The sequence below is a fragment of the Platalea leucorodia genome (assembly GCF_965183815.1).
Source record: "Platalea leucorodia genome assembly, chromosome: 9".
NCBI classification, from domain to species: domain Eukaryota; kingdom Metazoa; phylum Chordata; class Aves; order Pelecaniformes; family Threskiornithidae; genus Platalea; species Platalea leucorodia.
In genome coordinates, this window is record NC_138831.1 from 39,500,704 (window position 1) to 39,526,024 (window position 25,321).

The 25,321-nt window shown below is 38.9% G+C and overlaps 1 protein-coding gene across 2 annotated transcripts in view; it reads left to right on the forward strand.

Moving 5' to 3' along the window:
* SLC12A1 (solute carrier family 12 member 1) overlaps window positions 1-19,183 on the forward strand; it is a gene marked incomplete at both ends in the record, with an annotated part of 48,256 nt that extends 29,073 nt beyond the window's left edge. For both annotated transcript variants that reach the window (XM_082322022.1, XM_082322023.1), the window contains 10 exons: window positions 1,473-1,613; window positions 3,465-3,571; window positions 4,460-4,542; window positions 7,197-7,340; window positions 9,286-9,417; window positions 9,650-9,761; window positions 12,223-12,309; window positions 14,607-14,742; window positions 17,048-17,115; window positions 19,048-19,183. In XM_082322022.1, the coding sequence (XP_082178148.1) occupies window positions 1,473-1,613; window positions 3,465-3,571; window positions 4,460-4,542; window positions 7,197-7,340; window positions 9,286-9,417; window positions 9,650-9,761; window positions 12,223-12,309; window positions 14,607-14,742; window positions 17,048-17,115; window positions 19,048-19,183 (1,146 nt within the window). The remainder of the gene's footprint in view (window positions 1-1,472; window positions 1,614-3,464; window positions 3,572-4,459; window positions 4,543-7,196; window positions 7,341-9,285; window positions 9,418-9,649; window positions 9,762-12,222; window positions 12,310-14,606; window positions 14,743-17,047; window positions 17,116-19,047) is intronic.
* Between the last annotated feature and the right edge of the window lie 6,138 nt (window positions 19,184-25,321).

Below are 25,321 nucleotides of genomic sequence, written 5' to 3' on the forward strand. Positions count from 1 at the left end.
CACCTTTTAGAAATTCATTTTGAATTAAGTGATCCTTCCCATACATTTCATTTTGGAGAGAATTTCTTTCAGTTTGGGTTTACACTATTCTTGAATGGGAAATAAGTTTTGAGCCTACAGTATTTGCTATGGAGAAAAAAAAAATCTAAACCTCCCTCAGCTCTATTTTAACCAGTTTCCCAGCTCAGCAGAAGCAGCTACCATATACTGACTTACCTTAAATGCAAAAGATTTAAATATGAATTTTGAAATACAATCTCCTGAGCATGAGCTTACCAAGCCTTCCTAGTTTTATATTACAGGAAACTTCTGCTGATTTCTCTAATTATCTGTTCCATTGGAACCAAAATTGCAACTTGCTAGCATCCTCAAAAACATTAGAAATCTTAAAAAGCGCAAAGGAATGAGTTCTGCACAAAATGAAACTCTGCAGCAAACTAAAGTTGACAACTATCTGTTTATAACAAACCAAACTGGTACCACTTCCCAAGTTAGGCACACAGAAATACTCACTGGATTCCAAGGGCTTCCAAGCCAGCTCCATCCTTCCAGTGCATCTAATTACTGCTTCTATCTCTGATGTTGCTGGACACACTCCCGCAGTTTACAATTCTGCTCTTCTGCCTTGGAAAGTGAAGACTACCTGTCCAGCCTAATAACACTAAAACCAGTATCTTAGACTCTTGAGTGTCCCTCTCAGAGTTTCATCTTCACTGCAGAAGATCTGGACTACTGATTCAGCTTCCTAAAGACAACATGAAAGGGAATAAACAAAGCCTAGCAAACCTTAAACTCAAACTTAAGAGCACAGAGTTTTTTAAAATCAATTAAATTCCAGATACATGCTTCCCAAACTTATCTCAATCTTTATAAAGGCCATGCTTGCAGACCTGATGTCTTCCCTGGGCCTAATCTTTTGGAGACCCACTGCCAGCCCATTCTCTGCTGCCAAGTCAGTGTATCATGTCCTGTGACTTGGATATGCATATGGATTTTGTCTCATTAAATTACCAGATGACCACTGGAAGAACCTGGTGACAAAAGCATTCACATCTTTAATTGTATGGAAACAACCCTTTTCTCTTACTATTAGTAGATAGGAGCTTAACCATGTATATTTAGATCTGCTGAGACTTGTTTACGTAGTCAAGTCAGGGAGGGACTTTATTCACTCTGAGATGCTTCATCACACCTTAGATATGTTTCTAAGATGTTACAATCCATGGTAGTCCTTCTTTCTGTCAGAATCACTATATTTAAGTAGCATTAACAGCCTCAGCCCTCTCGAACAGAATGTGAATTATGTTAGCAGCACAGTTCTTTTCAAAAGGATGAATCTCTGTGGACCCTTTTTGGAAATGTATTTTTCTGACTCTCTCCATTCGCTCCCACAGCAGACTAGGAAACTCCTTCAAAATCAGTGTGATGTATAATACAAAGCCTTCTTAATAATATTTTATTGTATCATGCAGGGACCACGCAAACTGTGTGTTAAGGAGATGAACAGTGGCATGGCAAAAAAGCAGGACTGGCTCACAAAGAACAAAAGAAAAGCCTTTTATGCAGCAGTGGCAGCTGAAAGCTTTAGAGATGGAGTCAAAAGTCTACTTCAAGTAAGCTTTTTGTTTACAGAACACAGAGTGTTACATCAAAGCATCCCTTTATGTAAAGCATTACTGTTTACTTGTTAAGAAGTCCTATGTGTATATGGATAATGTTATAAACAGAAAGGGCATTCTGGAGGTACATGTATTTATATTACAGGTTATTTCATAAAGAGATCTAGTTCTGGGCTATGGAATTATGAGACAAGGCAGACCGATTCTCTCATAAATGAACAAGACACTATCATAAAAAAAAAAAAAAAAGAGGCATCACAGGGCAGCATATGAATGTCTATGCAGCCAACACTTGATACGCTTCAATTCTATTGTTTGGTATTACACAGCATATTAAATATCTGAGAATATTTTTGCATTCATTGAAAACTGACAATGTGTAATATACGTTTTCTGCAAACAGAGAGAAAGCCATCTAAATAAGAGTCTGCAATATTTTCATATTAATCTAAGAATACAGCAGATCATTTCCAAAGATCCATTTAAAATGGCCTTAATGAAGGCACTGTTTTCATATTTCCCATCTCCCTCCCTCTCTCACACATATGAATATTTAAGCATACAGGTACCAAGGCAAAATGTAGAGAAAATTCCCATCCTTTGCATAAAATACACTGCAAACTGAAACAGGAAGGAATTGACTAAAATACTCTGGGTAACAGTCACCCACGGGTAGCCTACCAGGGCTCTTTGTACACTTGCTGAATGGACAGTACAATGGAGCAAGATGAAATATTATTAATAAAGATCCCTTTGTTCTATCAAAGCCTCACAAGGACACTTCATCTTGGGTTTATACATTGTCTCAGTAGGAGATCCTTCTGATGTTTTTGAGAACTGTTACAGTCTGATGATCTCCTCCTTTCCGTTACTACTTAAACACTATTGCCAAAGTCAACTACTGGACCACAAATAATTCCCTTCCAGCAATCAGAAGGATAACCATGTCATCATTATTGTAACCTAAGGACATCTGCATTGCTTTGCCAACCAATTATTCATTTCAGTGTAAATAGTGCAGATGTATCAGTGCTACTCAAAAAAACCCGCCACGGTTCCAACAGTTTTTATCTATTTTCTTGTTGCCAGTAGTAAAAATCGGCAAATGTAACAGCTTGACAAGCTGGTGTATTTGTGGGTCTCCTCCTGAAGGTTCCCAAGACACTGAGTATTTAGATTTCTATAAAAATTAGGTTAGCTGAATGTAGATCTGACAAGCCTTACTTGTTCAGGTTTTAGCATCCAGGCTTAGTTTTGCAGACAATCTAATAATCTTGACAAACCATTTGTTCTTCCTGTTTATAAACTCTAGTTTTATCTATAAAGCATGCTCAGCTAATTTTGGATGATCTTTTGGAAAGAACACAGCAAACAGAACAGCAACAGTTTCTAAGTTCACAGCAAAAAAATTATTCTTAAGAGGATATGCCTTCTCTGCATATCTGAGGTGTTGTAAGAGACTTCAGACCCAGTTCATCTATTGAGTATTCCAAATCTGATAAAAGCTTTATGCTATTATGTTAGAATGAGCATACAAACAGTGCTTGAACTCTCTCTTGATTCCAAGTTATTGAACCATTTTAATGAGAGCATGTCAGAAGAAATGCAAATGAATGCTAATTTAGCAAAACTACATTTCTGTCATCTAAAATCAGTTATAGTTGGAATGATTTAGAGCTAATCTTTCTGCTTTCTGCATGGGTATGAGCATGAAGGACATTTATGAAATGCAATCTAGTTGTAAGTGTCTCCAGAACATTACTTCAGTTATCTTTTGCCATTACTTTTCATTTACAGTAAAAGCATGTGTGTGTACCTTCTTGAGCAGTGTTTTAATATTGTTAGGCCTCAGGCTTGGGTAGAATGAAACCAAATACCTTGGTGATTGGATTTAAGAAGGACTGGAGAAATGCCACTGCCACGCAAGTTGAAAACTATGTGGGCGTTATACAGTAAGTCACGGTTCAGCATCTCCTTTTTTGCTCCTCTTAAACTGGATTAATATAGCATTTCCATACAGAATTTGATGTGTAGAAACAACGTAAGAAAAAACCTACAAATCTAGGTTCACACATGCTAGCTCTGTAACAGAAGCTTCTGCCTGTTAAAAAAAGGCTCCTTGGCTTCACACACCTAGCAAGATCTGCTTAGCAAACATCTGGCACTGTCAGAGCTGATGTGGCTTGACAATGCTACATAAAGAAGCTGCACTGCTGTCAGCAGTGCTTTTGCAGAAATGTATTTTCCCATTTTTAGTGGGCAGGAGCTCAGAGAAAAACAACCCTAATGTACATACTTAGGGAATAAGAGAACATCATGGAATTCTTCTTTTAAGCCTAGGAGACAGAAGAAGAGCCTTGCTTCAAATCTCACGTGTGCCTAAGGCTCAGCAGCTCTGTGGGTTGGGATTTAGCCAGGAAACAGTCATTTAGAAACAGGCTTCTCAGATTCTTGCTCAAAATTCACTTGCAAAGCTGAAGCAAGTTAAAGAACAAGAAAACCCACCCCAGCTTTGTTATTTCCTCAGAGAGGGAAAAAAAAAATAAAATTACCCAATGGCAACCTAATTCCTAAAAAGTGTTGTCAGAAAGACCCATTTCAGGAATAGCCTATCTGTTCCCATGCCCAATTATACCTTTTATTAAACGAGGGAAGAAATTTGATTGTACTTTACTTGATCTTGGGCAATTCCTTCTGCAATTTTACCTAGAGCAGCCTAGTACATGGCAGTAACACCTTCCTGTGAGTACTAACGCTTTTACTCATCTGCTCAAAGTGGCTTTCCTCATTGAACTACATGATGTGAAAGGATATTTATTCTTCTTTTTCTTTCTTTTCAGTGATGCCTTTGATTTTGAGCTGGGCATGATTATCGTCAGAATTAGCCAAGGATTTGATATATCTCAGGTCCTCCAGGTTCAAGGTATGTGGTGACTCAATAGCTGAATATCTATGCTGGTTACATGCTCAGCATGAGAAGGAATCTGACTGATAGTCTTGGAGTCAACATCTGGTTTCCAGAATAGTTCCTACACCTGTAACTTCCACAGTTCCTCCTTGCTTCTGCAGTTTCAACCCTGCCCAAAATCTTTGCTGAAGCACTGGCAGTGACAGAAGGAGGCCAAGCCTCACACATTAAGGGGCTCTGCACACTGGAGAACTCAACAAAGCACTTCCAGGACAGGCACAGACTAAAGCAGTAAAATCATGCTGTGCTACAGCAACCAGTCACTCTGTGGCATGTTTCCTTCCTGCTCTTGGCACATCTTCCTCCCTCTGCCTACTTGAGATCTCTGGGACTGGTGGGAATCAGGAAGCTGCACTTCTGCTACCACCTCTATGGAGCGCCGGGACCCAGAAAGTTCCCACCCATGCAAAAATCTGGAACCCACAGGAAACATCAGTTGTCTCTTTCACCTTTCTTGTTCATTCTTCCTTAGGCTGGTGCATATCTGGTAGTGCATATCTCAGGGGGAAAGGGAAAAACCTTCCACCATACCACAACCATTCAGGGAGACATGCCATCTGGGTGGAAAAGGTAGAGGAAGACAGACCATACAGGCAACTCCACTGAAATGAAGGGCTTCCAAGAGCCACATACGATGGTGGCCTTTGTTTTTCCTTTTCATCTTTAGGGCACAGAGATCTTACTGGTTCCTCAGGTACTCTGGGGAGGGAATGACTCCATATAAAACCCCCATCAGAACAATTCTCTAGGTTTTCAGTAGGATAATTTTCCCACTTCTCCTAAGTTAGTCCACTCGAGCAGACAGATACAGCCGATCCAAACCTGGACATTACTCCTAGCATCCCCTGTCTTCCTCGCCAGAGAAATCTTTTGTGTTGTAAATGAATCAAATAAAAAGCTGTAACAAGGAACACAGGCAGGCATAAAAAGAACAGCGACTCTTTGCTGCCGCCTGCTGTAAATCTGCCCCCAGCTTCTCCCCAGGTTCCCACAGACAGACAGACCGCACTCAGGACTGCTGGGGAGAACACCCAGAAAGGACCCAAGTACCTTACCTAATTAAAACCAAAATTAACTCCCCACTAAAGAGGACGGATTCTAGGATGAGGCAACCCTCAAAAGCAAATCGCCTCCCAGAATTAAAAGGCGCCAGAGACTCCTTTAAGAAACAAGGGTAGACGAATATTCACCCAGCAGACTCCGGCAGCTTGATGTGCATGGCGAGCTACAGGGCAAAGCTACCGGGACTTAACAAAAAATTCTGAACTAATCATGCTTTTTTTTCTGCCCCTTGTTGACACCTCAGTCAGTCAGAGACTGACTTCTTGGAAGATCCAGTCTTTAGAACACCGGTGAAATTACAGCAAATACCAACCTTGCATTCTTACAAACTAGCAAATGTTCTCCAAGTGTTAAGACACAAGGAATCAGAAAGAATTAGGAAGATGGGGGGAAAAAAAATGAAAATGCTCAAATATGCAGAAATGTTTTGAAGCAGATAGAGAGTCTCTGTAGGGAGGGTGGGTGGGCAAGAGATCATTGTATTCTATTATACTTCCTACAGCATTCTGTTTAATAGAGAAACTGAAATTTTGGTTTTGAGTAACCATTAAGTTAGTGACTATCATAGTGTCTAAGAATCAGAAGCACACAGCTGTCATGGATTCTAAAGTAAAAGAAATTATATTATTTTCTGTTAGCAACTGAGAGTGCCAACAGAGCTAATTATGTCCAGCTAGTGAGGGTTTGTTGTTTTGGTTTTTTGTTTGTTTCTTTTTTTTTTTTTTTAAACACAGTGTCTTAAATGAATTTACCTCACTCTTAGTCCATGTATTACTCAAACAGAAGTTTTCCTTATGAAAAAAGCTTTCTGCAGGCAAATGCTTGTACCATATTAATTAGTGCCTCACCATAATATATTCCACAATAACACGTTATACCTTTTTCTCAGAAGAAGTCTAATATTGCTAAGATGAAATTGTTCCTTTCTATTACTGAATTTACAGAATTGGTTAGCTAAATCTTACATCTTTGCAGCAAATGATGAATAAAAATAAAGCATTAAAAATATTTCCGCATAGAAACTGATCGCATATTCAGGATCTTTACATATTTCTGAGAATCTCAAAGTCCAAAGCCATGTAACCTGGGTCTTAAGACAGGGATCCAAGGGCTAGAACTCAATACATGAGCTTTCTCACTTTAGGAAAACAGCTTGCCTAATGTGTTTTTGAATTCTTGCAGAAAGAAACCAACCAAACAAATCCACAAGCCATCACTCATAGATAGTATCTCATGTAACTATAAAATATAGTAATACTAATTTGATCTGGAGGAGGAAATCTGAGAGCAGCTGAGTAGCACTTTAGTATACACCACTGCTGTAGGTGTGGGCACCCTAAGTGAGGGCTTCCAGAGATGAATTCAGCTTCCTCCTCCCTGTGGGTTTGCAAGGAAAAAGCATCTAAAAAGTTTTTCCTCCCAGCAGCTTTACACTGTGTATAAAGTACCACAACAGCAATTGCATCACCGCCATTATTTCAGTGACTGATTTAATTTAAAATAGAAAGTGATGCATTACCTGTTCCCTTACTTTTCCCAATATACAGAAGAATTAGAGAAGCTGGAACAGGAGAGATTGGCACTGGAAGCTACCATTAAAGAAAATGATTTTGAAGAAGGAAAAAGTGGCATCTGTGGATTCTTCAGAAAAGCCAGCACGCTCAACATCTCAAAACATGAAACAAAAAAGGGTAAGTTCCAAAATGAAAGCTTCTCCCTGACCCTTCAACGCATCACTTTTTCACCAACATGCAAATTGGACTTTGACTCCAAGGCCAAAACTCCTGAGCCACACAGAAGCCCCTGGAACAGGACCTACCCTGTGCAAACCTGCCTTGGTGGCCACAACCTTGTTATGCAGAATACAGTGCGCATCCTCTGCTGCTAGGACATGCTACCTTGTACAATACAACTATTTCCTGCCCCCGCCATTTGCTAGATGAGCTTCTCAGCTCAGCTTATGTTGAATTCTATTTGTCAAAAATAGCACATGGTTATTAAAGTTTGAGGAACATAGAAGAAGCTGGGTTTTGTTTTGTTGGTTTTAATAGGGTGTTTTCAGTTTTTAAACAGGGGCCTTTTCTTCTCCTCTTTAAAGAAAACAGGAACATATGCACAATATTCAGGGAACAAGCAATCTCACTTTACTCAACATATACACACACACACAAAGAAACCCAACACCCAGCTGAAAAATGGGTAGAAATAGCACTACTGCTGTATATTCTAAGCATAATTTCATTAAAAAAATGCACAAATGAAGGTGGTAAAAGTACTGAAAATACATATAGAGCATGCTGTCAAATAACTCATTAACACATAACTTAAATGTATAGGTGATGAAATCAAAATTACATTGCAGATATATTACAAGGGTACAGAAATACAAACAGAATTAAAGGTCTCATTCACAATTGCTGGGCTGTAATGATAATAACCCACCTGAAGCCATACTTGTACACAGACAAGTATTTTCAGAATTTTCACCTGCAGAGACTATTACATCTGGCTGTGCATGCAACTCCCACAGGTACCAAGAAGATCTACAGACTGAAAACATAAAATGTCATTACTCTTTACTTGGCAGACTTCAGTTCATTTTGCAGGCTTCAGTAGAATATATTTTTATAAAAAATACCACAAGAATGTGCACCTGTTTCAACCACCCTTTTCGATTTAGTTCGGAAAGGCATAAAAGAAATACATATTACACACTTTGGCTCTATATATGAGATAGATGATGTTAATAAATATCCCTGCCTTTCTGTTTTCGTTATACATTCATCCTCCCCAGAGTTGTTGCATCTTCCAGCATAGATGCTAGAACTGCAGACGAAAGCTAATAACTGCTTTAGAACTATCCTGTTCACACTCTAGAAATACAGGAAAACTAAACAAAGCATTTTCAGAATGTAGCAGATCAGAGTAAAAACCTCTAAAGAAGCCTGTCTGCTCCATTTAAAATACTGCTCTGACACAGTCTCTTTGAAATCATTGAAAGACAAGCAGTAATAAAGCCACAGGCTTCAAAAGATGGAATGAGGGAAGATATTGTTAGTACATAGGCAAGACTGTACCTTTTAAAGCCAGCCAAGCAAACAGCAAGAATCGATGTTTATTTTCAATTGACAACCCTCTCAAGCATAGGGAAGTTGCCATATATGCCTATGTTTTCTGCCTTCCAGTTTTAGCTTTACCTGTGCTCTCACTGTACCCTGTTAGCTGTCTTTGTCCACCATTACTGTGCATTTCAGGGGGCTCTGTATTTTACAACAGACGGCTGAGCTTGTAAATGATGCCATTTATTTCTAAAATCTGTCAGATATTTCACAATTGCTTTTTAAGGCCCCAGTGAATTTTAGGTTAATTAAAAAGATCCAGAGAACAAATAATCGGATAACCCTTTTCAAGATGTTATAATCTAGCGACAAAGTATTACACAAGCTTTGGTTCCTGCACGTATTGGTATATTAAAAATCCATAGCATCTGTGCTGTAAATTTTTTCAGATTTAAAGTATAGAAATTATGTCAGAAACAGTTCATTTTGCTGAAGCTTTCTCTCCACTTGGCTCCCTAAATCTACTCGTTGCCTTACTTGTCAGAAATCCTTCCACATTTTTTCTTTCTCATTACAGAGAGCACCATTAACACAATACAGTCAATGCATGTGGGTGAATTCAATCAGAAGCTGCTAGAAGCCAGCACTCAATTTAAGAAAAAGCAAGGAAAAGGTACAATTGACATTTGGTGGCTGTTCGATGATGGAGGTAAGGAATTTGAGTAAGAACCACAGGGAGAGAGATTTCTGTGTTACCAAATATAAAAACAGACTTAAGAACTTGCACAAAACTGTTTTCTTTTAAGATTACACAGTCAATTTTCTGTCTGGCTTAAATGTTTTAAGATTAACTTACATCCAACACTGCCGAAGTGAAGGATGGAATTTTTACCATACAATGCACTAATTTGATCTTCCTGCAATTTTGTATGTTCTTCCAGGTCTAACAATCCTAATTCCTTACATTCTAACTATCAGGAAGAAGTGGAAAAATTGCAAATTAAGGATCTTCACTGGAGGAAAAGTCAATAGGATTGAAGAAGAAAAACTAGTGTAAATATAACTATCTTTGTCTCACTGTTTAAAGTGTTTGAATTGATGCTGAATACAATGCATATACAGCAGGAAGCTGGGAATTTCTCAGTATAACTGGTTTGTTGGACTGTAGGCAGCATAAAAAAAAAAAAAAAAAAAAGGATGTACTTGATAGAAAGGTGTCGAGCTTATGGCATAGCCCTCAAGGCTCAGTGTAAACGGTGATTACCAAAGGAAACTCACATCCAGCATTTTTTCCCATTAATAGCTCATATTCCCTTCTCTAAGAAGAGCAGTCTGCACTTTGTAATGAGAATATAATAAGTTTTATGGGATTTACATGAGATTGTCCAGTTAACAGTAAGTAAAACTGCACATGAAGCTTCTCATATGCAAATACTATAGCCAGATAGCTCACATAAATGTGATTAACTGTAAAATGGTAAAATGTAAAAAAGTTAAAGAGTAAGTTACTCAACTTTAAGATCAAGTTGATTTGACCTAGCTTTTAAAAAAAGTCTAGATTTCATAATCATCATTCGCCTTCAAGCAAATAAAAGGTACTAATATAAACTTATTTTCATTGTCACTGTATATAGGACCTTTCCCTCCAAAGCACTTTACACACTAGAGGCACAGCCATTTCACCACTGGTGGAAGCAGGCCAATTTGGGATGGAAGTCAGTAACTGCTTAACAAAGAGCGGCAGCACCATGTAGCGCGTTAAAAACAACATATCCAACCAAAACTCCAGTGGAAAACAAGCGAGATGGATGCAAGGAGAGGAGTTAGAATTTAGCCAGCATCACTAGGATTACGACACAGTGCCTCCAAAAGACAGCTGCCACAGGGATGCTCCCTTAAGCTTTTGCTTTCGCATAAAGCAAACTTTACTCCACTGGGGTTCTGTCAGTTGTAAGGATTACCCTAAAGTTAACATCATTGTGTAGAAGAGATTCACAAGCATTTGTACAAACCATTCTTATCATTGGAGAAAAAAAAAAAAAAAAGGAAAAAAAAAAAAGCCTTACAGCTGCTCAAGGATCTACAGGGACATGTTTGCTGCTTTGTGTCCAGAGTCTGCCCAAGCTTAGCTGTTCAGAACTGCAACCAGCTCCTGGATCTAGGCACTCAAGTCACCAACTTTCATTGAGAGGGAGCAGGAGGTTTGACATCAAACGGGATTTGTCAAAACATGACAGATCTTCACAGAGGCAGTTCTGGCACCTATATACACTGCTTGTCCTACAAAAGCCAGAGTGAAGAGCATGGTCAGTACAGTTGACAATGACCTAGTTTGTCTCCAAGAAAAGAATACGTGTATGTATTTCTACCTAAACACTAGCTTTCCTCAAGAGCATATTCTACCCACCATACACAGAAGCCTTCAAAGAGACAAATCTGGAGGCCAGGTGGCTATTCCATTCCCTAGGTAGATCTAATACAACATCCAATTACAATTTCATCCATTGTATTTCCAATCCAGAAATTAAAAATTTATCTGGACTTTTGCTAACCTGTAATTCCCCAAATATTAAAACCTTTCCATAGTAGTTGAAACTTTGCTTTTTTTAGTGTTCAAAACAAGGATTGCCCGAAGGAACATCAAGATTTATACAAGCAGTATGTTCTTATTATATAAAAAAGAAAAGTAAATTCTCAGGTCATAAGCAAATATGTATTTCTATCATGGTTTACTCCTAGGAACTTTCTGACCTTTTCAAATTCCAAAGCTTACATACCAAACAAAAAAAAAAAAAAAAAAAAAAAGAGGGGTGAAAAAAGGGAAAAAAAAAAAAAAAAGATAGAAGTTCCCAACCATGCTTCAACCAAAGGCAAAACTGACCTAACTAACACTCTCTTAACCTCAGCACAACCGCACACAAAGCTATAAACTATTCCTCCTGCCAATTGGGGCAGAAAAGCAAAGTATTTTCTTTTATGAAAATATGTAAAGACAACATGTGAGTAGATCAATATAAATTCACAAATGAGAAAGATTCTTTAAGTATTGCACATCAACCTCCCGGACCAAATTTTCACCAACACATACCCTACCAGTGTTGTACATACTCCATGCATAGAATTCTGATAATAATAGAATAACAGAAGCCTTCTTTAATTATTGGAGAATTCTGTCTTACTGTATTTTGAATATTTTTCCTTTATAATTCAAGCCTTTGCAAATACTTAAAGTACCATTTTTTTCCCCAAAATGTAAACACCCTTCCCTCTGTCTGCTATTCATTTCCATTTTTTGTGATTTTCATCGATCATCAGTTAAATGAATTATACTACAGCAATCACATCAATCCAGTTCTGTAATTGGAAACTGAAACACTAAAGCATTTAAAGTAATTTGTCATATAGTTAAAGATAATGAGACAACTGCGTTTGATATCTTAACTCATTTATGAGTGCTCTTTGATGCAAGGCACTCAGAAATATAGTGATAAAATGTTCTCTCTTTTGTTTTCAGGATGGCTTCACTTCTAAGCAAATTCAGAATAAAATTCGCTGATATTAATATCATTTGTGATATCAATATAAAGCCCCACAAAGAGAGGTAAGAAACATTATCAGAATCCATTATTTAGCAGCAGGCCTTTATCAGGAGCTTGTTTCTTTTATGTTGAGCATTAAAAAAAAAAAACAAACAAAACCAAAACACACCACAAAGAATAACACTGTCACTTTATTGCAATCATTTTCCAAGTACCTAGAGCAGGAAAAAGAAAAGAACCTTTTAACAATCACAACTCAAAGGGTCAAAACTATAGGCAGCCTTTTTCTTTACGTTGTAATTATAAGGCTTAATTTTAATAAAGACTAATTAGACACCATACTTATGAGCCACTAAATTTAACATGCATTTTATGATTGCTTTTCATATCTATTTATGTTGCAATAGACTTCACTTCATCATATTACTCAGTCAGTCACAGTTTTCTTGTAAACTCACCATCCTCTGCCAACTCGGCCTTCTGGGTTTTACCATGAATTCATAAACTTAACACTTTTCTGGCCAAACATAAGCATACTTCTCCTTTCCCATGAGGACAATATTATAATACTCCTCTATCACTCAAATATAATGAAGGTTCAATGTTTTTAAAAATTAACTTATCTACAGAATTAATGTTCTTAAGCAGAGGTTAGGAAGTTGGTAAACAGTGCTTAGGAAGCTCCACCTCCAACTGTATTACCTAAAAAAAAAAAAAATTCTTCAAGTTCTTGCTTTCTAAAACATATCTCCATAGAAACCACCTATTTCTTCTGCTTTATGTAGACAATAGTATATAGCAGGTTGCTCAGGGAATAACTGAATCCTAACTCAATTCACAATATTGCTCTTGGTCTTAAAGACTATCTGAAAATGTTCTCATCTTGCTATGCTCTCTTCCATTCCATCCTTTACTCCTCTCTTGATAGGTCCATAGCTATTTCATAGGCAAAGGGCTCCTCTTCTCCACCCAAAGCCTCTCCTCTGAGTTCAAGTGCAATCTCAGGTTACTCTCTTAATCCTTCTGTGTCCCATTTCTACACACACACACACACCCTTGCAAAAACAATATTAGATTCACCAGTGTTTCTACAGTGCATTGGAGATTTTGACTTAGGAAATGCAATTAAAGAATATAAAGATTTTATTACTAGATACCTAAAGTCACTTATTAGTGCCCTCTTGATCTCTCAGTTAATATTTTTTAATTATATAAAGAACGGTGCAGAATACTTCTCTTTTTTCCAGTACTATGCAGTGATTTTGCATAAATAAAAGCTATCAAAAAGAATTCGTATCTGGCGTTAACATAAAAATCAAACACATTTGTTACATCAGCACTATCTGAACAGAACAAGTGAATGTTGTGCCAGACACTTGCTAGACCACTGTATCTCTCTCCCAGCTGGCATCCCATTTATTTCACTAATAATAAGAGGATTATCACTATTTTACATACTGAAACAGACACTAAGGATGTTGACAAACTCTCTGGCGACTTAGCAACAGCAACGTTAAATGCTGCATGTCACAGCCTTTAGCCCATCTCTTGACTTCCTGGCCATATAGCAAAGTCCAACCCATGCCCAGCCTCCCATTTCACTTCACAGTGAGGCCGGTCAGCATAAAGGGCTCATAGAAACACACTTACATTAATACAAAAGAAACTCCCCGAGGTCTGTGTGCGATGACAGAAACTTTCAACAAAGGGGCAAGCAGGGAAGTACAGAAGGATGATAAGCTTCTCCAGATGATGACACTCAAAAGCTTCAAGAAACAATTTGAAATTTAGAGAGAAAAGTCTGTGGAAAAGTGGGGAAATTAACACAAATCTGAGCCCCCATATAGCAAAAAACCTACAGCATTTCCTTCAGCCCCTTGCTACAGGAGATTTATATCACCTGTTTCTCCATTTCATTAAAACCGTGACAGTAAAACTGTATCAGTCAGGTGATTGCTCCAGTTAATGCTAAAACAATAATAAAAGCTTAGTACTTATGAGGAGATCCATATTCATTGTTAACATTAGTAACCAATATACTGCAGCTTGAAGTTGCTGTAGAACCCATTTCAGTATTTTTGCTACAACCAGGAAAATGCAGAAAATCCTCTGCAACTATAATAGGCCAAATGCAGTGTTTAATTATCCTCAAATAATCTTCTAATTATCCTCAGATAACCCCAAAATATTGAAGCAGCACAGATACAACTTGGGGCACAATGTAGCAAAGAATAGTTAAAGATTTTTTATTTTTTCAGCTACAATGATAGGTAGTGGGGCCTGCCATACACAGTGTCTGTGAAGTAAGTTAGTGAGTTCATAGCCTGCAGCAAGACCTCCTTTGTAATTCCTGTTTCAGCTGGAAATTCTTTGAAGAGATGATTGAGCCATATCGCCTCCATGAAAGCTGCAAAGATATAACAACTGCTGAGAAATTAAAGCGAGAGACTCCATGGAAAATTACAGATGCAGAGCTGGAAGCATTCAAGGAGAAGGTAAAGCCTTGCCTACCTTTTTACATCTGAACGTTTTCTTACACTCCAGATGTCTGAAGCGAGAAAATGTGAAACACCAGATATGGAATTAGAAACATGACATGTACAAATCTGTATTTGATATTTACAAATTGGATTTATATTGTAAACACTGCAGAGGTGTGTTATGAGCGCATTATTCAGCACTCGGTCATGTTTACACAGTATTTTCCAAGCTGAGGAGCTCTGTCCACATCAGAGCCAGCCTGATGAAAACCACCTCTGAACCAGAAGCCACACAGTATTGCACTGAGCCTGAGCTAATAAGATCTGCTGAGAGGTTTATTAAATGGCTCCATTGTTTTAGAGCCTGAACGTCTTAAAGAGTGCAGTTCCAAACATTCACCACTTTGGGAAATTTAGAACCGAATCTAGACCCCACAACTGGCTCTAGGAATTCTTCCAAAGGCAAGATTTAACACAGATTCTTACCTCAATGGTAGATTGAAGACTAAGCCTGCCTACAATGCAGGAGCTCTCCCACAGTTCAGAGGCACTCTAAGGCTGATGTTGGCTGATGCACGGGGTGAAATGGAACCTGGGCTGCTCTTTAATTTTGTTGGAACATAACTTCTTAGCAACCAACCACCAGGCTTCATCAGGCCAGTGCCAAAAGGATACTGCAAACTCTTCCACCCTTAAGAGACAAGTTCTCCTGTAACCCAAAGAGAATTAATCTAGCAGTTTTATTTATGATTCCTGTTGGATTAACCTGAGGGCACTGAGAGTTTAGTTATCTCCACTTTATGGTGCTGGTAACTTCCTCAGCGGAGCAAGGATTGAGAGTCTGAGCTCAGAGCCGCTAGAGGTCACAGCCTGACATATTAACATAAGCTGAAATCAATGGTGATTTAAGATAACACACTATACTACTAACTGCAGCAGCTGGGAAGCAGACTGACTGCTCCTTGTATTACCCTTTTCATGGAGTTGATAACCAGCATAAAGTTATGGTAGTCAGCTGTGGGCAGAAAACTTTTGAAGTGCTCTCAGCATAAATCATCAGAACTTGGGAGTCAGAACCCTTAGAACATCTCAGTATAAAAACAACAACAGGAATATAATCCCAGATATACACGCTTGTGTCTAGAACCAGTGAGGATATAAAAGGAAAGAAAAAAATACATGATTAAGCTTGGTCTCGTCTAGGTCACTAACTAAAGAACCAGGAAAAAAACCCATAGGTTGAAAGCAGTCAGCAATATGAAAATGCCAAATCTCTCTATAAAATAAGAACAGGAACAAAATTTTAGCTCACACACCTGGAAAGACATGCCCCATATCTTCAGAAGTAAGGCAGTTCTATGAATTTTATGGAGGACGTTAGAACACATTTAAAATTCAAGAGAGAAAAACCTGGCAGCACAGACAAAGAGTGATGTTATAGGATGATTCTCATGAGATATCTGGCTAAATTATAAGGATACTTACTTATATAACAGGTGTAAGAACTGCAAATGTTTTGTAGAGAAGGAAAATTTAAGGTTTGAATAGAGAAAAAGCAGCTTTTTATCTTCTCTGGGGAAAGAAAGAATAATTTAAGACCAGTTAAGATGGATGTATCTCCCATGCTGCAATCTCCCTGTACACAAACCTGCCCTGATCTCTTGTTCCCTATGACTTGTGTTAAGTTACAAAAACTTTGAGGGCCTCAGCCTGACCAGAAAGTAATCTTGGCTGAATCTCAAAGTAACAGCCATTTATGCAATTTGTAAAAGTCCATACAAATGCACAATACATAAAGCAGCTAAGTCTTCCTCCAGATTCCCTGTCTTTTGTTTAAAAGGTGAATTTCTAGCAAGGTGCTCATTTACACACTGACATTCAGCCCTACCGGCATGGCAGCTGAACACTTACAAAATAGATGAATTAATATATTAACTGCCATCAAACAATAGCACAAAAGAGTCTCTGCACAGTTCCCAGATAGCTATACTCCATAGCCAAAGAAATACTTAAAAACCATGTCTGAGCCAACTCTGGTACTGTGTCAGTACAAAAATAATCCCCATCCCCAGGAGATCTTACACAGTGAACAACTCTGGCCCCCAGGTAGCTATACTAATCAAGAAGTATGGCTTAGCCTCGTATTTTGCCATCTCTATCACTCTGGACCACAGAGCAGACCTGGCTTTCAATGCTGCCAAAGCAACAGCAGAAAATCTTGTGGGCAATGGGTAGTGTAGAAGTCCATAAGGCACCAGAACTGAGGATCACTGACCTAACTGATTTTTTTTGTCTTTTCCCCCTGTTTTGTTTTAATCAGAGTTACCGCCAAGTCCGTCTGAACGAACTCTTACAAGAGCATTCGAGGGCAGCTAACCTCATTGTCCTGTGAGTTGCAAGATTTTGGTTCTAACTTAGAGAATAATCTAATGTGTAAAGGGATTCTGGACTAGAGCAACAGAAACACTTGCGTTAATTCATTGAGGGCAAAAATAATCTTTTAAGTACCTCCTGAAGGACTTACATCTGGACTGATGGTTCTCTGGGACTACACTGAATATGAATCTTTCCTAGTAGTTCTTCATAGCTTAAAACAAAGCTCTACTCATGAAAATGTGTCAAAAACGTAATCTTCACATCCAAATCTACATGTTGAGTGTTACACCTGCTTACTCACCTGCGGAAAATACACATTTTCCTTTCTTTTCCCCCAACTATTAACAATTCAAAGTTAGAGAAAGGATTATTTTCATTTGCACACAATAAATGGAGTCGTTAGCCAAGATTTACTTGGAACTATGTGAAACTGAATAAGGATGATGCAATTGCATGAAGAAAAATAGGCCACCAATAAAATTACAAAAATAAAAAACAAAAGCCATTTTCAGAATCAATTTTTAGTTAGAGTAGATAAACCTCTTTAGCTCTATTAATTCAGTCTCCAAAAAAGGGATGATCAGGTAAAGTTTACCGTAAATTGACCCATACTTTAAAACTCCCATCTCACAGTAATTACAGGTCAGAAAATAAGCTGATGGACTGCAAAACTGTGCATGTACTATATTTTTATCTTTTTTTTAAAACTGTATTATGTGTGGGTTTTATGACCCCAAAAATGCTTCTTTACCAGTTTAAGGTTACAATCACCAGCAGTCCATGTCCAGTACAACTAGCCATGTTAATGGCACTAACCAGGTGAGCAAGAGTTTGCAAAATTAGGGCCTAACGAACGGTAGCTTTGTGCTTTGTAAGATTATCATAGAATCATAGAATCATCAAGGTTGGAAAAGACCCTTAAGATCATCAAGTCCAACCATTAACCTATCAATCACTGCCAAGTCCATCTATACCATGTCCTCGAGCACCACATCCATCCATTCTTTAAATACCTCCAGGGATGGAGACTCAACCACTTCCCTGGGCAGCCTGTTCCAGTGCCTGACCACCCTCTCGGTGAAGAACTTTTTCCTAATATCCAACCTAAACCTCCCCTGGCGCAGCTTGAGGCCGTTTCCTCTTGTCCTATCACTTGTTACTAGGGAGAAGAGACCAACCCCCACCTCGCTACGACCTCCTTTCAGGTAGTTGTAGAGAGCAATAAGGTCTCCCCTCAGCCTCCTCTTCTCCAGGCTAAACAACCCCAGCTCCCTCAGCCGTTCCTCACCAGACTTGTGCTCTAGACCCTTCACCAGCTTCATTGCCCTCCTCTGGACACGCTCCAGCACCTCCATGTCCTTCTTGGAGTGAGGGGCCCAAAACTGAACACAGTACTCGAGGTGCAGCCTCACCAGTGCCAAGTACAGGGGCACTGTCACCTCCCTGGTCCTGCTGGCCACACTATTCCTGATACAAGCCAGGATGCCATTGGCCCTCTTGGCCACCTGAGCACACTGCTGGCTCATGGTCAGGTGGCTGTCAACCACCACCCCCAGGTCCTTTTCTGCGGGGCAGCTCTCCAGCCACTCCTCCCCCAGCCTGTAGCGTTGCATGGGGTTGTTGTGACCCAAGTGCAGGACCCGGCACTGAGCCTTGTTGAACCTCATACAGTTGGCCCCGGCTCAATGATCCAGCCTGTCCAGGTCCCTCTGTAGGGCCTTCCTACCCTCCAGCAGATCGACACTTCCACCCAGCTTGGTGTCATCTGCAAACTTACTGAGGGTGCAACAAAACAATCACGCAGTCTAGTTATGAACATTCAGAGTTGTATATGTTGATATATGAACAGTTGATGTTTTCTACTTAATATTTAGTGAGATGCATGTTATCAGGGCTACCCCTGTCTTCATAATGTTAATTTTATTTTTCTCTCTGTCTAAACAGGAGCCTCCCAGTGGCAAGAAAAGGAGTAGTGTCCGATTACCTGTATATGGCTTGGCTAGAAATTCTCTCCAAGAACCTTCCTCCAATCCTGATGGTCAGGGGCAACCACAAAAACGTACTGACTTTCTATTCGTAGAAAAACATCAGTGCCTAGAATATCCCTTGCTTGATTTCAACACCTACATTTTTAACGGCAGTGATTTATTAAAGACACACTTATCTAATACAGATCTAAAATTTAACTAATTGACAGAAAATTTTTCAAAAATCCAAAAGCAACACAGTGAAGAATTAGACAAAAACACGTAAATGATCCCTGCTGTGTTACACTCCAGTACAGCAAAAGAAGGAAAAATCTACCTAGAGAGATATATGTATATATATCTATCCCACATGAGACAGCAAATATTTCAAACAGATAAAGAAGAAATTCCACTAATTTTATAAGGCATCGAAAATGCTTTTAATATTTATCCTAGAAAGCCAAAATTAACTGCTACAATACAAAACGCATTAATCTATAAATAAATACTGCTTTCAAATTGCACTGGCATAGTTGCTAATAGACACACAGAAGGATTACAAATCAAATGCACCAACTTGGGAGAGAGAAAAAAAAACCTGTATGGTATCCATCAGGTCAAAGTCATAAACTGATATATTGCAAGTAGAATACCTGTGATGCTGTTTAATTATAACATTGCCAAATTAAGACCTATGCCTACAGCAGATGCTTTTACCTAAATTGTGCTGCTAATTTATATTAATTCAAATGCTTCTAATTAACTGACAAACAAAAAAGTTACACATATAAAATTATGAACTCTATATGACAAGACTTGATAATGAATTTTCAAGCTCTGACATGGAATGAAATGTACGATTGCAATAATTAAATGTGGTAAGTAAATTTCACAAAGAAATTAGTGAAATACTAAATAGTCTGACAATTTTTGCTATGAATGTTACGGGTTAATACAATCTGACATTATACTTTGGGATAATACGTACAGTGATTTATGTGATTAGAAAAAAAATAAACTCCATTAGCTGAGTTGAATACCCTATTTTTTCTTTCTATAAAATATTTCTCTTATTTTTAGACTTTCTAAATAATATTCATTATACACTAACTTGAAATAAAGGAAATACATTAAGTTGTGTAATTTTGCTATTTTCTATTCTGCAACATTATTATAGTACTTTATCATTTCAGCTGTCAATAAACGCAGCTTCTCTTTTCAATGGGGAAAACTATACCCTGTGTGTAAGCATTATTTAAAGACCATTAAGTAGCGCAGCTAATTTAATTACTCTAGTTCCACAACTCCTTTACAGAGATCAACTGAAATCTAAGGCCCAGGAAAGCCAGGGGACCCTGAATTTCACTAAGTGTTTATTTTAAAGCAGGCCTCAGATCCCATCTTTGGTTGAATTATTAGAATCTAACTGGCAGAGGATCTAGCACTCCATCTCCAAAAATTATGAATATTTGATATTCATATTTTTCCAAGTTCAACAGTAGCAATTCAGCAGAACATGGTAATGTAGCCCAATAATCCATGTTTTATTTTCTCCATCTATTAAAGGCAGGATATGAGATACTGATATTTTCTCATAATGTTCTTCCTTCGCTCCTTCTTACACGTTTACAACCGGGTTGAAGGATCATTTTGCAGTTTAACTGCACGACACAGATATACGAGTTTCCTAGATATACCAGGCTTCCTGCACACCTCTAAGCAAACCAAACCTCACATTCTTTACCTGCAAAACAGAGATATTATTCTCATCCTTCACAGTGATGTTAGCAGTGATACAGTAGCTTGTTACATGCTGTCAGGTCCTTCCACCTTTGTAGAATTGCAACGGCCACGACCCTTTCCACCTCACTTCAGATGCCGAACAGGTATAATCTGCATATGGTACCCAGACAGTCAATGGGAAGAAAATGAGCTTTTAGAGAGGCTCCACTTAGGCCTTCTATAAGCATGTTTCTTATCACAATCTATAGAAGGACCTGGGCGAATTACACACCTTCATTAAGACCTTCAATTATGTACATAAGTGGGGATTATTTCCTGAATATTCCCAAGTACTGTAATTCTCAGTCTACAGGGAACATCAACACAAACTGATTTGGGGGACCTAAGCAGATCCAAAAACACAAGGAGCACAATGCGAACCAGCAATGGCACTTTCAATACTGTTCGCACTTCTCTCTCACAAACACACCCCTGTGGGCATTGCAACAATAAATCCCAAGAGGTACATTTCTAAATGAACAGCCATCAAAAACTAAGTACTAACATACACATCGCTGTAAAACTCTTAGACTACAGTGATTAATTAGAAGAGGTATCCACACAACAGTGTTATGGGATTTATGATAAGCAGCGCAAATTCTGTATGCAACTGTGTTTAACTACCTGAAAGTGTCAATTCCACAAACTCACAGGTAATTTTAACACAGTAGTTTCCTAGGAGCTTCTATTACTTGTTCCTCGCCATGATTTCTGAAGTGTGTGTATGACCAGTTTGGAGAGCATACTAATTATGGACACTCTTACACTGCAACTTCAATTGCAGAATTTTGTTAGTCCACCTACCTCTTTTCCCACTTTGTAACAGACACTTCCTCTTTTACATACATTATGCATAAAACAACTGCAGAATTTTAATCACCATGTTAGTAACTGAATTCTAATTACAAGTTTGACATCTCTAGAAAAAAACATGGCTCTAAAGCTGTCTGGCACATTTTGAGCTTATATCACAATACCAATTCTGCAGGTTTATATAATCTAGGGTTGATTTGATCAGCCACGACAAAAGCAAGCAAAGATAAGGTGACCAGGGACATTAAAATGTGAAAATACCATTGTTAAGAAGCAAGAACAAAGTATATTTTGACTCTTCTTCAAAAGTCCAGGCATCCTGCACAGCTAAGCTTGTGCCTAAGGGCCTGTTAAAATGATCCACTACCGCTCCTCTCATCAGTGAATCTTACCTTTCCCTCCTAATGTTAGCAGAGCTCCAACAGGTATGACAGAAGGCATTTCATCATAGTTCAGAAAATACATTTTCCTTAAATCTTTTTACAGCCACTGGCAAGTTGCCGATCTTGATCACATACCCCTAGGGCATAGCGCTTAGGGACAGTAGTAGGTGTCCCCACCTAGCGCTCCAGAACAGCATTCTTCCAACATGCTTTTCAGTCTCCAACAGAGATTAGTTTTGGGAGGTTTTGTTTGTTAATTTCATTTTTCAAATCAACAATGAAATAGCGCAAGTAGAAAAGCTACCGGAAAATGCATCACATTCTGAAGATAAACAGCTGCAACTGCTCAAGCCACATTGTGCAAAAAGCATGCCGCTATCATACTTCACACCCAAAGGGGTTATCCACTTAATCATCATAATCACAAAGTACAAAGCTCCAGCCACTTGCATAGTACATTTCACCAGTCTTAAACCTCTGCAATTTTCATTACATCTTTGAAAAGTGTTACCAAAAGCCTTCCTGGCTAGGCAAAATATGACAGGCTGCCCTTCATTCTAAGAAAACCTGGACATTCCTCATCTTTGCCCTCTTTTTCTACAATTCAACGTGGTATTTCAAGATCTTTTTTAAGGCAAAAGCAGATTCAGCAACTGATTAATAGTTTAAAAGTAACAGACATGACAACAGGTAACATGAATTAGCACTGAAGTTGTAGATATGGAGCAAACAGCTACAGAGTTTTAGCTATTACCCACTCATTTGACTCCCCATACCTGTTTGTCACCTCTCCTCTGGCAGAGGTCCCTGACTTATCAGCAAAGCTGGGAGAACGAGATTTGAGTAACCCTCAGCCTCTTCAACCTGAAGTTCAGTGGTCTCCCTCAAGATGCTGCTTCAGGTCATTTGACTGTCATTGAACTTCAACGAAGTGACTGAGGATCACTCCAAGGTCCTGCTCTTTCTCCCCTGCTACCCTATTGTAATTTTTGTCAAAGGGCAATAAACCCTTAAAGTGCTGCAGCTGTTTGCCAAATAAGTGACTCTGCCCTCAAGTTACAGGTGAGGAAAATCAAGGGTTTGTAACAGTGCGGTTCAGCATACATCAAACCACTGTTTAAACATCTATCCATTCTGGTACCTGGTTGGCATGGCTCCTTGGCAGGTGTGTAGCCCATCGAGACTGCGTGGCCAGCGCCGCTGAGGTAACACCTCACCCTGGCCTTGACTCTGCTAGGAAAAATGGAAAACATAGCTGTGCCAGTGCAACAACAAACAAATATAGCGAATTTCAGCTCACATTCTCCACAAATAACAAGAGCAATAACCCACAGTCACGCCATTGCTGGAATTTCATCAGAGGAAATTCAGTTTCAAACAAAATAAAGCACTAAGGTTGTTCTGGAACAGAGTAAAAAGCAATGGCAAAAATCCACGCCCCCCACACTCTACAGCAAAACACAGGATCAAAAATAGAGCTTAATTATAAATAAACACCCTCACAGCAGCCTTTTAAATTACAAACCTTAATCACTGTGAGAGAGACAGCTGTTCTAAGTGAGACTGGGCTGGGGAATCTCTCTTTTAAAGCCAAAATTTTCTTCTAATAAAAATGCTCATTCTAACACCAAAACTTCAGTGGAGAGAATTTTATGGATTATTATCTGTGAAAGAAGCTCTGTTTCTTTCTGTGTACAACAAAGCAGCCTCCATTCCTACTCTCAATCTAGGTCAAAGGCAGATAATTTCAGTTTATCTCGCTATTGTTTTTTGAAGTTAGGAGGAAATGCTCAATGAAGAGCAGCACTAATCAGCAATCAAGAATGCAGGAATGTTGACCAAGTCACTATCTAAATAGCAAACAGCACATTCCCAGGACCAAGGCAAACTTCCCCAGACTTTAAGCACTGGGTTTTTCTCCTTGTAAAGATCTGGGGAAAAAAGTGTGACTCGGTTGAGACCTTTCTCCTTAAGAATATATTTGGACGAGTCCTCCTATCTATTGTTCACGGACTTTGAGGCTACCTTAGACGTAGTGTAGAACGCAGCCTGCCTCACCAAGCCAGGCCATTCATACAATTAATACTTTTCTACACTATAATGCAGGATGCAGTTGTAACCTCTATAAAGTTCTGCTTGCATAAATAACCATTTATAATTAGATATTCATTTGACACAACTTAAATTCTTATAAACTTCAATTTGTGGATGGCTTATATCAGAAGTCATGAAATGTGCTAAGTAGCTCTTTCACATAGGTCTATGATATATACACATTCTCATTCAAACAGTGCATGCTATTAAGACTGAAAGTGCTGAACAGCAATAAAAGAAACCCCAAATTGGGACATTCTTCAAAATATTTTTCACAATTGGACTGCAATGTGTAGCAATGGTTTCACTGCCATCTGGCTGCATTTAAAAAATGTACATAGCAAGGAGACAATCACATACTTTGATCTTTAAAAAAAAGTCACAAAGGACGCTTGTTTGACAAAATTTAGACTAGCAAACAGAACTCCAACAGTCTGCAGCTATTTTGCACAGAGCAAAATACATCCATCAGAGTGGTCAAGCACAAGTTTTGCAATCATGAATCCAATAGGTACTCTTGTCAGCCCACAACACAGAAAACTGCTGAATGAGGATACAGAAAAGGCAGAATTACTGAATGCCTTCTTTGCTTCAGTCTTTACTGCTAAGGCCCGCCCTCAGGAATCCCAGACCCTGGAGGTAGGAGCGAAAATTCGGAGAAAGGAAGACTTTCCCTTGGTCAAGGAGGATCGGGTTAGAGATCGTTTAGGCAAACTGGACACCCACAAATCCATAGGCCCCGATGGGATGCATCCAGGATTGCTGAGGGAGCTGGCAGATGTTACTGCTAAGCCACTCTCCATCATCTTTGAAAGGTCATGAAGAACAGGAGAGATGCCCAAGGATTGGAGGAAAGCCAATGTCACTCCAGTCTTCAAGAAGGGAAAGAAGGAGGACCCAGGAAACTACAGGCCAGTCAACCTCACCTCCATCCCTGGAAAGGTGATGGAACAGCTCATTCTGGATGTCATCTCTAAGAATGTGGAGGAAAAGAAGGTTATCAGAAGTAGTCAACATGGATTCACCAAGGTGGAGTCATGCTTGACCAATCTGATAGCCTTCTATGATGGCATGACTGGCTGGGTAGATGAGGGAAGAGCAGTGGATGTTGCCTACCTTGACTTCAGCAAGGCTTTTGACACTGTCTCCCATAACATCCCTATAGGTAAGCACAGGAAG